A 16,634-nucleotide genomic window follows, 5' to 3' on the forward strand; every position below is an offset into this window, starting at 1 on the left:
AACTTAACCCTTCCCCACATTTCCATTTCGAAAGTAACTCGGGTTTGAGTCTCAGAGAAGTACTGCTCAGTTTTTGTAGGGCTCCTTGCATTGCCCATTTCCCTGTGCCTGTTGCTGGCTCTGGAAGGACAGGAGGTCTGTCAGAAGGTGGTCGCTGAGCCCAGAGTCAGCCATTCCATCTGCCCCCCGCCCCTGCAGTGGAATTCGTTTTATTATGTCTTTCCTAGACCTCACTGGATATATTCCAGAAATTTTTTCTGACACATCCCCAAGAACTTACTATTACCATGTGTTTATTCAGATCACTTCTGGTGCCATTAAAACCAGGCTGAAGGAAGCGGAGTCCACAGAACAGATGATCAACCTTGCTCGTGAGAAGTACCGTCCAGTGGCCACTCAAGGCTCTGTTGTGTATTTTGTGGTCGCCGGCCTCTCAGAAATCGATCCTATGTATCAGTATTCATTAAAATATTTTAAACAGGTAGGTTTGCTGTGGTTGGCCTAGTTCTTGTTGTTTCCCTCCAAAGCTTTTTGAGTTCCTTCTGGCCTCATGTAAGACACCAGCCAAGTTATCAGGTAAAATCCTCAAGGAGTTTGGGTTCAAATATACAATTTAAGAGTATGTCCCCTAAAGGTTTGAGTGCACAGAACACTCTTTAGCTGAAGAAAAGAGTTTCTTACAAATTTCTTTGTGTCTTGGCTTTCTCTACTAACTTACGTTCTTGTTTGCCTGCCTGCTTTTTTAAGAGTCACAGCTCTGTGCTATTTCTTTATATTTTCTCCAGAGTAATTGGGCTTCCTTTCCACTGTTTATGTTCTGTGTCTAGTCTCTGACAGCACCGACCATAACCAAATTGGTTTCTTGTTTTATGGGTTTCGGTACTTCTTGTTTTTTCCCAGAAAATTTTATACAACAGGCTATTCTCCCCACCCTTTTATTTAGAGGAATCCTAAATGCCCTAGTCTCTTCCCCTTTGATCCTTTCCCACTTTCACCATATGACTAGGAGACTTCCTTGTTTTATTTCTGGTCCCTCAACTCTATTTCCTAGTCACAGTTGATGCCATCTGATCTCCCACAAATAGAATCTATTTTCATCCTTCGCCTTCTTTCTAGCAGTAGTCCATCCTGTTCCCCCAAAGCAAATTCAATGCCAAAAGCTCTGGCAAGCAGTGTCAAGTTTACTGATGATTTTGAGGGGAAATAATTTGTGTTACTCGTTACATGGCAAAACTCACCAAGCATCCCCAGTAGGTAGTTTCCACTACCAGTGGCCTCTTCCTCTCAGCCCACCCCCCACGTCTCACTGACTGTTTTCCCATCTTCCACATTCTACTCCCCTATGGTCTATCTCATTTCCTATTTTATGCGTAGCAGTTTAGCCCACTCTCGTTTCTCCGGTCATCCATACTCATACCCATAGCACAGCTCAGCAAACAGAGGCCGCTCTACAGTACCACCCCCAGTAGCAAACAGTGGAGACTTGTAAATACACCCTCTTTCCTGCAACACAGCTTTATTTCCTCTTATATTTGTCTTCACACCTGAAAGCCAGGCCAACCTAAGCCTACTGTTTCCAAAACACTATTCCACTCACCTAGGATGCTAAACAGGTCTTCACAGATGTCACCCATCAAACATAGATCAGGTACCATGGCCTGGAATTCACCGCTGCATCTCACCTGTCCCTATTCTGTCTCTCCAGCCACATTCCCCACTACCCCTCTGCCATAGCCACATTGGTCCATTACATTCCTGAGGCTCACTGACTGTTTTCATGTTCGTGATACTCCCTCTGTTTAGAGTGTCCTCCCTCCCTGCTTCAACAGCACCTTCTCCAGCTAAGCCTGCAGCTGGGGCCACGGTCACCTGGAGGCTGGACTGGGCTGGATGTCAAGGCGGCTGGCTCACATGGCTGGGTTGTCCACCCTAGGCTTGATGGGCTGCTCCAGGCGGCTTGGGCTTCTCAAACACGGCAACTGGGTTCCAGACGGAGCCTCCCAAAAGTAAATATTCCAAGAAACCAACATGGAAGCTGCAGTTTCTTGGCACTTAGCTTTGGATGTCATGTATCCTCATTTCTGCTGCATTCTACTGGTCGATTCAGTCACTAAGGTTAGCTCAGTTTCAGGAAGAGGGGTTTAGGTGCCTCCACTCAGTGGGAGGAGTGGCAAAGAATCTATCGCAGTCTTTAATTCAACACACTTGATATGCCTCATAGGGCCGGGTGAGGGGCTTCTTTTTCCCGCTGTAGTCTGACCTTCCAGAAGGCAAGGAAGCCTCACCCAATCTTGACACCTGAGTACCGTTAACACTTCAGGAGTGTTTCATGAATGGAAAGTCTGTTCCCACACTCCAAAAGAGAGCTGTTGAAATGTTCAAGGAATTCCTATGACTCTAAGCTAAGCTTGTTTCTCTTGGTGTAGCTGGGGGTCCAGCAGCTGCCTTTTCTGGGGTTAAACCTCATTTCTTCAAGGCAGAGTTTTGCTATCCTCATGCCTCTGCTTCCTTCCTTTAGTCGAGAGTATTAAGCCAAGCCAAGTAAGAGTCAGTAAATTCTGGGATACCTCCTAAATGGCCTTGATAAGATTTTTCTCATCCCGGGCATTTGTAAATTCGAGATTTTCAAGATTTTACAAGTTCCTTCAAGAAATAAAAGTAGATAAAACGTGTGCCCTCCTGACATTCCTGGGGTGGGTGGGCAGATCTTGAATGGTGAATCCATTTTAGCATTCCAATCTTTCTAAACCTTTGGATCCTCTCATCCATAGTATACCAGGGTAAATCGGGCATCTCGACCTAAGGCACTGTAGGCCGGCTTTTGGCCCATGTTTCAGCCAGCCACCCACACAAACTGTTAGAACACTCTCTAACCCTTTGAGCTACAACACTGAATCCGGAATCTCTCCTTCATGAACCCATATCAATAAATTGTGCCTGATCCAACTTTATATTCCTTCCACCATTATCCCATGCCCTTTTTATCCCTTCCCACACATATCCTCCTGATGTCTGGCTATATAAATTGGAAAGCTCATGCAGTTCTTTTAGAGGGTAGTGTACTTCCTCATGGGTCACACTTTGTACTTCACTTTTGGGGTCTTTTTGTGACTTTTTTTTTTTTAAACACCGCCCCAGTTGTCTGTTCTCTGTGTCTATTTTGCTGCGTGTTCTTCTTTGCTTCTGTTGTTGTCAGCAGCACGGGAATCTGTGTTTCTTTTAGTTGCATCATCTTGCTGTGTCAGCTCTCCGTGTGGGCAGCGCCATTCCTGGGCAGGCTGCACTTTCTTTCGTCCTGGGCAGCTCTCCTTATGGGGCGCACTCCTTGCACGTGGGGCTCCCCTACACGGGGGACACCCCTGCGTGGCACAGCACTCCTTGCGCGCATCAGCACCGAGTGTGGGCCAGCTCCACACGGGTCAAGGTGGTTCGGGGTTTGAACCGCGGACCTCCCATGTGGTAGACGGACGCCCTAACCACTGCGCCAAGTCCACTTCCCATGTTGTGACTTTAGTTATAGGTTTCTGGAAGAGAAGAAGGGTGTTGGGGTGGGTATGGAGAAAAATTAGAAGTGTTTTGCCAGCTAATTACCTCAGGGCATTCCCTTGCAGTTTCATCTGGTGAGACAGGGTTAATCTCTTCAGGCGTGGTCCAGATGCAGACTCTTTAGAGCAGAGAGGTGGTGGAAACTCCCTGAGGCAGGCTAGAGATTCAGTAGTGCAGGCCTGAGGCTGTGAAGTACCTCAAGGCAGGGAGGAGGCAAATTTAAAAATTAATAATATATAACAAAATACAAAATTAAAGAATACAAAAATAAAATTAAATCAGTAAAAGTACACATGTTCCAAAAATATATTGGGCTGAGAGAAAAGTGGATGAAGGAAAGAATCGTTAAAACCCTGGGGTCTTACTGGCTGGAAGGGAAACTAGAAACCAAAGGTCTATTTATAGGTGACAGTCCTGGGCAGCACATCTTCTGCCTAACCTATCCATGGTTTGTGCTGAAAGCATTTAGGGTGTTTCAAGACTCACCATGTTTCCCGTTGCCACCAAACTCATTACATCTTCACTGGTCTTTAGCCTCTCTGCTTCTTGTCAGGTTGTTAAAGGAAGTTCAATCCTCTTTTCTTCTGATTAACAACTCTTATCCTTTGGCAGTCAAAATTCAGGAGAATTAACAAGGGCTTTCCCAGTTCTCTAATTGTGCATTTCCTCCAAGCCCCTTTCATGTTTGGAAATGGAGAACTCTCTTTTGGTGAGGGGACGCTGACACGATCAGGATATTCTCTCTGGATATAGGAGGTGCACAAGGGGGAGGCCTGTACAATTGTATTTGGCATTTTGGGGCCAGATCTGACTCGGTTCACAGCAGGCTTCCAGCTTTAGTTCTGTTGAGAACTGTCTGAGCTCTCCAATCTCAAGGCGGCACAGGGATTGGGCAGACACCAGCTCACTTCCCACCTTTGCCTTCTTGTGCTGCTCTGAGATCCAGCCATGTGCCCCTCTAGTTCCTTTTGGGATGACCCCCACGTCCTTGCTGCAAGGTCTTCTCATCCCAAGCCCTCCAGACGGGCCCACAAGCTCAGGCTCTAGCCAGCTTCCTCCCACAGCTTGGGGCTGCCGGAAATTGTTTCATTTCCTCTCATCTTATGCGGAAGTTTCAGGAAATGGGGAGGGGCTGCCTCTAGCCCACTCATGCCTTAGCTTTCAATGCCACCATCTATCTCTACTGCATCCCCCACACCCTTATCGTGTGGGACACCTTTGGTGGGGCAAGGGTTGTGGTGCTCTTAGAATGTCCAGATGTGAAGCAAGGTGCAAGTCTCCTCTGAGACCAGTTTCTCTGAAATTTCCAAAAAAATTTCTAATACGTTCTTCCCACACCCTAGTAATTATCTTGGGGAAGTGCCAATAAAAGTGAATGACTCACAGTAAAATAATAAAACAAAAAAAATTTTTTTAATTAAAAAAGTGAATGACCTTACCTTGTCCTTAGATCTCTCACTCCAAAATGAAGAGTTTATCAAATCTGAATTGTGGATGTGAAAAAAAACTGGTTCTGCCAGTGTCTCTCCATTTTCCAAGGTTTTCTGCCTCACATGAAAATGATACCTTTTGCAGATTGTCAAGCATTTGGCACTGGTTCATTTCTGAAAAATGCTAGTCCAGGATACATGTTACAAATACATAGAAAGAGAAGTACAGGACACAAATATCATATTTCAATATGGGATGATGTCTGAATTTTTTCACAGTAGAATATTCACCTCTGAGCTGTCATTAACTGACTAAACTGGGGTGGGCAAGAGGCAGCACGATTCTTTTTTTCTCACAGAGAATGAGTTAAATCAGAAACATTGATAGAACTCTCTTTCACACAGTTGTTCAATACAACGATTGAAACATCTACAAAGACAGATGATCTTCTACATCGCCTAGAGATACTACTGGAACAAACTCTCCTGACTGCTTACATCACTGTTTCCAGAGGACTTTTTGAACAACATAAACTCATATACAGTTTCATGCTCTGTGTTGAGATCATGCGTCAGCAAGGAAACCTAACTGATGCCGAATGGAATTTCTTTCTCCGAGGTTCTGCTGGATTAGAAAAGGTATGTGTTTTCCATTTGAATGGTGAATGTTATTCTAGACAGAGGCCACAAGTACCTATCAAGGCTCCTCAGTGACTCTGGTGGCTGAAGGTTCTACATTTGGCTGTGTGGTCCAGTGGAGAAGGCACTGGTCAAGAAGCCCAAATTACAATTCAGCTGTGCCTCCAGCTAGCTGTGTAACTTTAGTGACATTAACCTCCTTAGGCATCAGTTCACACTGGCTGACCCACATACCACAAACCCAGTCGCCCGCAGAGGTAAACTGCAATTCCCAACCCTGACCTGCCATTCAGCCCCACTGTAAACTCTTAGCTCTGTCCTGACGATCTTAAGCCCTGCCCTTGACCCCTGCAGACCTGATATCTGTACTTGTTCAGCAGTGTTTGAGTCCTTACTTACCTTTACGCACTGTGATTACACCAGATAATTGGTCACTATTGCACATTATAGAAACATTTTTAAACTTTTAGGTCATTAGTATTTGGTCGCACCAGCAAATTTACAAAGAATAAGGAATAATTACACACAGAATCACAACCATTAATATTAATCAAAATTTAGATAATGGATATTTATGAGGAATAATGCAGCTCAAATTACAGGATTAATAATAAATAGAAAAGAAACATGAAATATCACTAGAACTCGTTCCTTTTCTGGCATCTTTGTAGGAACATTGATGCTAGCTCAAATGACGTTTGCTTTGGCTCCTAGTATAGTCTTATTTTTCCTAATTGATTGAAAATTCATACTTCCAGCATTTTAAAAAGCTGATGTGATTGTGACTAAAGGGTAAAGCATTTGGAAGTCTTTTAGTCTCCTGGTTTTGCCTCATATTTTTTTAAATGGTGAGAAGACAATCACTTACCTTTGCTATTACACATTTTCTCAACTATATCATAATCTGGGTTGGTCCAGTGTGTAGACTGTGGTACTCTCTATGTAAAAGATTTAAGTTAATGTAATGGATGTTATCAACATTTTTATCTATACAGAATTGTATATAATACAATATGATAAACAATATCTTTTTATATATATACATATTAAATATGAAATAATAATTGGATCTAGTGCATCCAGTTTTTATCTTTCATTCATGCCAATATATCTAAAGCATATTTATCCTATTTAGGTTCTGTTTAGGTCATTCTTTGAGATTATTCTCTACAGACAAAAATAAGTATGTGGGAGAGTCCATGAAAAATAGTGAAGGGTTTTATCACTGTCAGTATATGTATGTGAAAATGAGATTGACTAAAAGAAACGTATTTTCTATACATTTGATTATATTTATTAATTAATGCAAGGTTCATAAATTATATTCCTAATATCTGATTATATTTGACTCAGTTATTTTACTAAGAAAGTATTTATCATGTATCCTTTTAGTTCTGAATTAATTTTTATCTCCAAATATATAAAAATTGTGCAATCAAGTCAAAACTATGTAAATTTAGAAAAACATACAGAAAATAAGTTTATTTTTCTCTTTAACTTCTGTTTTATTTAAGCTAATATGAAACAATATCAAAGGCTGTTCTAGAAAGCAATTTTTGGGTCCCAATATCTTGTAGTTTGGGTATGTTTTTCTATTTCATATAGCAAATAAATCAGATTAAGGGGGAAAAAAAAGAGTTACATTCCATGACTTAGTGAAACTTATGCCGGGAATGCAAGGTAGGTTTAGCATCTAAAAATCAATTAATGTAATACAGTATGTCAATAGAATAAAAAGCAAAACCATATGATCATTTCAATTGATGCCAAAGAAGCATTTAACAAAATTCATCATGTTCATAATAAAAATACTCAGCAAAGTAGGAATAGAAGGGAACTTCCTCACATGAGAAAGGTTATTTCGGAAAACTCCACAGCTAACATCATACTCAGTGGTGAAAGAATGAAAGCTTTCCCCCTAAGATCAGGAATGAGACAAGGATGTCCACTATTGCCATTTCTACATTCTGCACAGCACTGGAGTTCTAGCCAGGGCAATTAGACAAGAGAAAGTAAATAAAATACCTATAAATAGGAAAGGAAGAAGTAAAACTATCTTTATTCACAGAGAACAAGGTCTTTTGAATGGAAAATCCTACAAAATTCAGTAAACTACTACTGGAACTAATAGAAGTGTTTGGTATAGTTGCAGGACGTAAGGTTGATATGCAAAATTCAATTCCATTTCTGTACACTTATAATGAACAATCCAAAAATGAAATTAATGAAACAATTCCATTTATGGTAACATCAAAACAAATAAAATTCTTACAAAAAGCAAAACATTTATTCTAAAAACTACAAAATATGTTGAAAGAAATTAAAAATTAAGGATCTAAATAAATGGGAAATGTTTCATGTTCATGAATTAGAAGACTTAATATTAAGATGGAGCTACTCCCCAAATTGATCTACAGATTCGTTGCAACCCCTCTGTGAATCCCAGAAGACTTCTTTGTAGAAATTGACAAGTGTATTCTAAAATTAATATGGAATTGAAAGAAACCAAGAATAGCTAAGACAACTTTGAATAAGAACAAAGTTGAAGGGCTCACACGACCTGATTTCAAAACTTTCTCCAAAGAATGCTAATTAAAACAGGGTAGTATTGGCACAAAGATAAATATATAAATCAGTGAAATAGAACTGAAACAGAAATAAAACCACATGTCTAGGGTCAACTTATTTTCAACAAGAGTGCTAAGACAATTCATTGGGTAAAGAATAGTCTTTTCCATAAATGGTGCTGGGACGGCAGGATATCCAAGTGCAAAAGAATGCAGTTAGACCCATATACCTTATATGTACAAAAATAAACTCAAAATAGATCAAAGTCCTAAATGTTAGCGATAAGACTATAAAAAATTTTTTAAATTTTGGAAAAAAAGGATAGATCTTCATGACTTTAGATTTGGCCATGGATTACTTAGATATGATAACAAAACCATGAGCAAAAAAAGAAAAATAGATAAAATGGACTTCATCAAAATTAAATGCATTTGTGCTTCAAAGGACACTATCAGAAAAATGAAAAAACCAACCACAAAATGGGAAGAAATATTTGCAAATGATAAATACTATAAGGAACTTAAATCTAGAATATATAAAGAATGCTTACAGCTCCATAACAAAAACATTTTAATGGACAAAAGACTTAGAAAGATATACAAATGGCCAACGAGCACAAGAAGAGATGCTAACCATTACTAACCATTAAGAAAATGAAGATGAAAATCACAAGAAATAACCTCACACTAGAATGACTAGAATCAAAAAGACAGATAACAAGGGTTGGTGAGAAGGTAGAGAAATTAGAACCCTCATACTTTACTGATTAGAATGTAAAATGGGGCAGCAGACTTGGCCCAGTGGTTAGGGCGTCCGTCTACCACATGGGAGGTCCGCGGTTCAAACCCCGGGCCTCCTTGTCCTGTGTGGAGCTGGCCCATGCGCAGTGCTGATGCGCGCAAGGAGTGCCGTGCCACCCAGGGGTGTCCCCCGCGTAGGGGAGCCCCACGCGCAAGGAGTGCGCCCATGAGGAGAGCCGCCCAGTGCAAAAGAAAGTGCAGCCTGCCCAGGAATGGCACCACCCACACTTCCCATGCCGCTGACTACAACAGAAGTGGACAAAGAAACAAGATGCAGCAAAATAGACACAGAGAACAGACAACCGGGGGAGGGGGGGAATAAATAAATAAATAAATCTTTAAAAAAAAAAAAAGAATGTAAAATGGCACAACCACTTTGGAAAATAGTGAGCAGATTCTCAGATGGTTAAGCATAGAATTATCATATGACTCAGCAGTTCCACTTCTTAGTATATGTATCCTAGAGAAATGGAAATATATGTCCAAAAAATTTGGACACAAGTGTTTATAGCAGCATTATTCATAATAGCCAAAAGGTGGAAACAACCCAAAGGTCCATCAAATGATGAATGAATAACCAAATATGGTGTATCAATACTGATACATTCCACAACATGGATAAACCTTGAAAACTTTAAACTGCATGAAAGAAGCCTGTCTCCCCAAAAAAATCAAATAAGATTCCATTTATACTAAATGTCTAGAATAGAAAAATCTATAGACTTAGAAAGTAAATTTAGGGGTACCTAGGGGGTAGGGAGATATGGGAAGACGGTGGGGATAGAGTGTGATGGCTAAGGGGTATACTTTTAAGTGGTAAAAGGTTCTAAAATTTACTGTGGTAAAGGTTGGACATAACTGTGAATATACTAATATCTATTGTATTGTAAATTTTAAGTAATTGAATTTCATGGTATATGAATTATATCTCAATGATGTTTTAAAAATTTTTAGCACAGGACCTCAGCCAAATATTCATGAAATTCTCAAAGAACTAGTTTCAGTCAAAGTTTATGACATTTTTAAGTCATGGACATTGCCAGATGGCATAACACCAGTTCCCAGAAATTTCTAGGAATATCTGAAATTGTATATGTACTCATCCCAGCTGGAATATAATTGCCTCTTGTCTTGCTACTGATATTACTCCACTACTCAGCTTTCCCCATCTCCCAAGGATGAGAAAATCCGGGAATCTTATTTGGATACTGTAAATGTTTTAGGAAAAAAACCATTAATCATTAGAATATTTGGAGATTGAGGAGAGACTGGAATGAGTGTTGGAGAATGACTCAGGGAAAATCTTTATACATTTAGTTTTAACCCTTCACCAGATCAACTTGCCTTTCTGCAAATGTGATCCTGAAAACCTTTTATCTGTTCCACTTCTATACAAAGGTCTACAGGTAGAATTGATTCAGCACCATTTCTATTTCACCTTATTTACTACTTTCCCTAGGTAAATGATTATTTTTAGCATGCTATTGGATTGATTTTTCACCTTGACAAGGTAACAGTGAATTTGTGGTTACCTTTGTGAATTATTACTCATTTTCTTTCTATCTTCTGATAGGAACGCCCTCCTAAGCCTGACGTTCCCTGGCTACTTACTGCCATCTGGTTCACATGCTGTGACTTAGAAGAGTCATTTCCAGCTTTTAAAGGACTTACACAATATGTATCGCTACATCCCATCCTCATACGCTTAGGTAATGTAACAAAAAGGATCTGCTGTAGGGGCTTGTTTTCACAAGGCTCTCAAATCTAACTTCAGTGTCTCCTTTATTCTGACCTTTTCAACCATATCGGTATTTTTAATAGGAAATTTCTTCATTACTATGAAACTGTGAATCACTTGTTCTCCCAGTTTCTTCATTTCAGTGGTTGGCCCATGAATTTTCAATGTTACATGTTTACCAAAACATCCATATTAAGGCTATAAATTTTTCTCTAAGTATTGCTTTAGCTGCATCCCACAGAGTTTTGTTTTGTTTTACTTTCTTTTTTTTTCAGATTTATTTTATTTATTTCTTCCCACCCCCTTGCTGTTTGCATTTGCTGTGTCCATTTGTTGTGTGCTGGTCTTCTCTTTTTAGCAGGCTCCAGGAACCAAATCCAGGACCTCCCATGTGGGAGAGAGGTGCCTGACCGCCTGAGCCACCTCTGCTCCCTGCTTTGTTGTATCTCTCTCTGTGTTTCCTCGTTGTGTCTCTTGATTGTGCCATCTCAGTGCATCAGCTTGTTGCGTCAGCTCACCATCCCAACTCACCATCTTGCTCATCTTCTCCAGGAGGCACCAGGAACTGAACCCAGACCTTTCATGTGATAGGAGCTCAGTCACCTGAGCCATATCTGCTTCCCTTGTTTTACTTTTTTTGAAGGCTAATATAGATACAGTAAAGTATACAAATCAAAAAATGTTCAACTTGATTAATTATCAAAAACTAAATACACTTATGTAAACACCACCCAAATCAAGAAATAGAACAGTACCAGCATCCCAGAATCCCTTATTCTCCGTCCCACCATCCCTTCCCTCTTCCCCAGAGGTAACAACTGCTCTGAGTTAGGACATTCTACTTAATTTTCCCCACATTTTAATATGTACACCTTCCAATCCTAAAAGTACACTTTTTAGTTTGAAAGTATTTAGAATGTGGGGACACTGTGTTTATATTGTTTCAAATTTGATTATATTATGGAAATCATATTCATGGCTTGCCTGAAATTGATTCTTTATTATCTTCCTGAAATTGTTTCTTTTATTATTAAAAATTATTCTTCTTTACCCTGAATAATGCTTTTTTGCCTTAAGATATATTTTTTAATATTAATATTCTTACAGCAGTTTTCTTTTGATTAGTAATCCCTCTATATATTTCTCCATTGTTTTTTTCAATTTTTGTGTCATATTCAATTTTGCTGTATCATCAAGGGATTTGTTGTTTTGAACAGTCTGAAAGTGTTTCTTTTTAAACAGGCAAGTTTCAATCTAATTACATTTATTGTGGTTATAGATTTCAGTAGTTCCTAACTGAAGATTTGATCTTATATCTTTGCAGAGACATTTTTGTTTGCCACAACTGGGGTGGTGCTACTGGCGTCTAGTGGGTAGAGACCAGATTCTTGGTTTGCCAGGCCACTATGACAAATAGCACACAACAGGTTGGCTTAACAATGAGAATTTATTGGGTCACAGTTTTGGAGTCTAGAAGTCCAAAATCAAGGAACTAGCAAGGTGATGCTAAAGTCTGTAGTGTTCTCTGATGGTTTATAATAATCCTCGGGGGTCCTTGGCTTGCCTCTGCCTCCAGTCACATGGCGATGTCCTTCCTTTCTAGCTTCAATGAGTCCGGGTTCATCCTGTGTGGCTTTCTCCAACTTCTGGCATCTGGTTTCTTCTTTTCTCAAGGCATCCAGTAATATGGATTAAGATCCACCCTCATTCAGTTGGGCAGCACCTTAACTAAAAATAACATCTTCAAGAGCCCCTGTTTACAATGCGTTCACTCCCACAGGACAGTGGTTTAAGATTAAGAACACGCCTTTGCTGGGGTCCGTAACTGAGTCTGCCACAGCCGGGGCTGCTGCTAAACATCCTACATTGCACAGGACAACACCCACAACAAATAATTAGCTGGTTCAAAATGTCGAGAGTCCTGAGTTTAAGAAATCCTAATCTCTTTGGATTTACTTGCACCATCTTATCTTGTAGGGATTATTTTTCTCTTCTTTCTTACCTTTTGTGGATTGTCCATGTTCTTCTTATCTTTTTATTATTTCCCCTCTACTGATTTGATATTCTTTCTTCCACTTCTATTATTTTAGTGATTACCCATATATATATATATATATATATTTTTTAAGATTTATTTATTTCTCTCCCCTTCCCTCCCACTCAGATTGTCTGTTCTCTGTGTCTATTTGATGTGTCGTCTTCTTTGTCCACTTCTGTTGTTGTCAGCGGCATGGGAATGTGTGTTTCTTTTGGTTGCCTCATCTTTTTGCATCAGCTCTCCATGTGTGTGGCACCGTTCTTAAGCAGGCTGCACTTGCTGTTGCACTGGGCGGCTCTCCTTATGGGGTGCACTCCTTGCGCGTGGGACTCCCCTACGTGGGGGAAACCCCTGCGTGGCACAGCACACCTTGCGCGCATCAGCACTGCGCATGGGCCAGCTCCACACGGTTCATGGAGGCCTGGGGTTTAAACCGCGGACCTCCCATGTGGTAGACGGATGCCCTAACCACTGGGCCAAGTCCGCTTCCCTACCCTTATAATTTTATTGTGAATATTTATTTAAATGAGAACCTCCAGGAAGTGTGTCAGTTTAAAGTCTACATGGACCAGAATTCCTGAGATCCTTAAACTCATATGATTTCCAAATAAAGACTAGAAAAAATAAAATGCTTCTCAAGAAATACATCAAATAATAATTATGATTCTATATTGTGGACTAGTTATACAATATACATTATATATTGTAAATATACAATGGAGAAGCCCAGAGATGGGCATGTTATGTGCAGACCCAAAGCAAAAAGAACTAGACAAGCCTTATACACAGAGAGGCAAAGAAAGAGGAATGAGGGTTGTATTAGTCAGCCAAAGGGGTGCTGATGAAAAATACCAAAAATCGGTTGGTTTTTATAAAGGGTATTTATTTGAGGTAGGAGTTTACAGATACCAGGTCATAAAGCATAAGTTACTTCCCTCACCAAAGTCTATTCCCATGTGTTGGAGCAAGATGGCTGCCGATGTCTGCTAGGGTTCAGGCTTGCTGGGTTCCTCTTTTCCTGGGGCTTGCTTCTCTTTCCTCTGTGAGCTTACTTTCCAGGGTTCCAGCTTAAGGCTTCATCATCAAACTCCAACATAAAAACTCCAACAGTAAGAACCCCCAACTCTGTCGTTTGCCATGCCTTTTATCTGTGAGTCCCACCCACCACAGGGCGGGGACTCAACACCCTAGCGGCACAATAGGTTTACGTAACTCCTTAATCACGTAAACCTATGAATCCAATATAATTTGATATGCCCAGTGGAGAAGAGCAGTTTACAAACATAACCCAATATTTCTTTTTGGAATTCATCAATAATATCAAACTGCTATAGGGGTACAGCTGATAGGCACAGTAATTCCAGGGGCCACTCATCATTTTTTTATTAAAGCACTGTGTATTATCCCTGTTACCTGAGACTCAAGACATTGAGCAATTTAAAACAACTTCTGCTTTCCTTTGTTAATTTTCAAGGATTATTCTCTGGAAATCCAACCTAATCATGAAGGTTGTGCATGTGTGATGGATGACTTGTGTTCTTAAAGTGAGCTTAGATCTTTGCAAATGATGTTTAATTATTGCTTCCAGTATCACTCTTGCCTTTAAAAGCTTCCTAATTGCCTTAATCTTTTGTCTTTATGGTTTCTAAGTGCTTCATATCCTATTACTTGAAAGCTATCATTTAAAATATCCTTTGTTAGAGCCTGTCTTATTAGCTGGAGTCTTAGAAACTATACATTAAGTAACAGAAACCTCAGGGGAAAAGAAGTCCTTTTGGACTAAATGGTGCCATTACTTGGTCCTCAATGTAATGCAACCACCTTCAACTAACGAGCACTGTGGTGCAGTATGCCCTGAGGTCTGGTATATGTAATTGTCTGTGTTCCATATAGAAATTAGAAACCTTGCAGAGCTGCACAGCACTCCAAGGCCACGGTGTTGAGTGCCACTGCATTTCTTTCACCAGCTCTTTGATTGTTATTATTAGGCTCTCCTCAGCAGACTAGCTGGAAAAAGTGGTTTTCGAGCCCTGAAATGCACTTTGCCTAACGTTCAACCCAACAAAGCTATGTCCTCCCTGGAGGAAACGCTAGCTGTGTTGACTTGCTAAGAGGTTTACAGCATTCTGTGTACCCTGCAACTATAAGAATTTCAATGCTAATTATTACTAAACATTTTAACCCTCATAAGGGCTAAGTAGGATCCTACCCTCTTATAAGATGCAAGTCCATTTCTTATAAATGCTTCATGGGGGAAATTTATTTTTTCTGTTTATTGAGTCAAAAAGTTGAATGTATGTCATTGCACTCATCTATTATTTATACTGTTCAAAGTAAGTATGACAGCATTTTCAGTTTACTTCATCTGTCATAGCCTGATGATTGCGTATGAGTTCCCATCACTATTGTATTTTTCCCTACTTTTTCTTTGACCTCCAACAGTGATTGTTTGCTGTATTTTTATGCTATCTGGCACATTTTACTGTGTCTTAGTGTGGATTTTGCATTTTAATTCATATAACTTAACCTGCTTTATCCCATTTAATTTTGTTTGCCTTGAATTCTAACTTGCCACTTCAATTTCCTTTTGCTCACATTTGCTTGATATACCTCTCCGCATTCTTTTATTTTTAACCTGTTATTTTGTTTTAGTTTTGTTCTAAGTGGTATGCTTTTGAATTTTGTTTTCAGATCCAATTTTAAATTCTTTTTTTATTTGGTTGGGTAGGAAGAGATTAATGTATTCACATTTGTGGTAATAACTGAAAATAAATGTAGAAAAACTTGTAATTATTAAATACATATTTATTTTATTTCAAAGTCATAAAAAAAAAAAACAAAGCACCTTTTTAAAATTGTGTTTCCAGGATCTTTTGAGACTTACATTAACCCACAGGAATCGGAAGCTTATTTTAAACCAAGTCAGGAAGAGCAAGATGTGAGACAGGAAAAAGAGGTCATGAAACAGGAAGTTTGGCAACCAGAATTGAATTCTTTCCAGAAACTAATTCTTATTAAATGTTGTAAAGAAGAAAAGGTAGGGTTGGGTTTTTTTTAACTAAATGACTATGTTGTAATTATTTCCACTAAAGCTCAGCATGCCAGTTATGATTTATAAATTTGTTAGACTTACTAAATTCTGAGAGCGTACCGGTGCCATATTTAGTAGGCAATTCTTAGATATTCTAAGAGGCTCTGAGAAACTGAGTATGTTATTACTAGAACATAACATTAGAGTAATGACAGAAAGGTAGAGACCTGGCTGTCCTTCTTCCAGTGTGCTCTGTCAGGGAACTTGTGCTCTGCCAGAAGGGAGAGGGATTTGTGGGAGGACTTTAGCAAGATATTGATGTGACTTTCAGCTCTTGGCAACACTGGGAATTTGAAGGTTACAAAACCACAGTCCCAGGATTAGTCAGAGTTCTCTAGAGAAACAGACCTGACATTTTAAGAGATTTATTATAGGAATTGGCTTATGCAACCATGGGGATTGGCAAGTCTGAATTCCTTAGGCATGCTGCAAGTTAGAAATGCCAGTGGAAGTGTCATTGAATCCTCAGAGAGGTAGGCTGACTGAAACAGAAATAGAAATCCTCACTTGTTGACTACTGAAATCCTCACTTGTTGTTGGTAAGGCCTCCAACTGATATGGAAAAGGAGACTCCTCTCATTGCAGGAAGCAATCTCCTTTGTTGATTGTAGATGTGATCAGCTGTAGATGCAGTCAAATGACTAATGATTTAAATCCACCTATGAGGGAAGCAGACTTGTCCCAGTGGATAGGGCATCCATCTATCACATGGGAGATCCACGGTTCAAACCCCGGGCCTCCTTGACCCGGGTGGAGCTGGCCCACGTGCAGAGGTGCCCCACGT

General features: G+C 39.8%; 1 protein-coding gene across 1 annotated transcript in view; it reads left to right on the plus strand.

The window, feature by feature from the left end:
- The window catches only part of DNAH6 (dynein axonemal heavy chain 6), a 320,342-nt gene that overhangs the window by 254,065 nt on the left and 49,643 nt on the right, over positions 1 to 16,634 (plus strand). The window contains exons 60-63 of the mRNA XM_058278997.2: positions 302 to 481; positions 5,382 to 5,615; positions 10,557 to 10,692; positions 15,627 to 15,796. Of these exons, the coding sequence (XP_058134980.1) occupies positions 302 to 481; positions 5,382 to 5,615; positions 10,557 to 10,692; positions 15,627 to 15,796 (720 nt within the window). The remainder of the gene's footprint in view (positions 1 to 301; positions 482 to 5,381; positions 5,616 to 10,556; positions 10,693 to 15,626; positions 15,797 to 16,634) is intronic.

This window comes from Dasypus novemcinctus, chromosome 17 (genome assembly GCF_030445035.2).
Source record: "Dasypus novemcinctus isolate mDasNov1 chromosome 17, mDasNov1.1.hap2, whole genome shotgun sequence".
Classification (NCBI taxonomy): domain Eukaryota; kingdom Metazoa; phylum Chordata; class Mammalia; order Cingulata; family Dasypodidae; genus Dasypus; species Dasypus novemcinctus.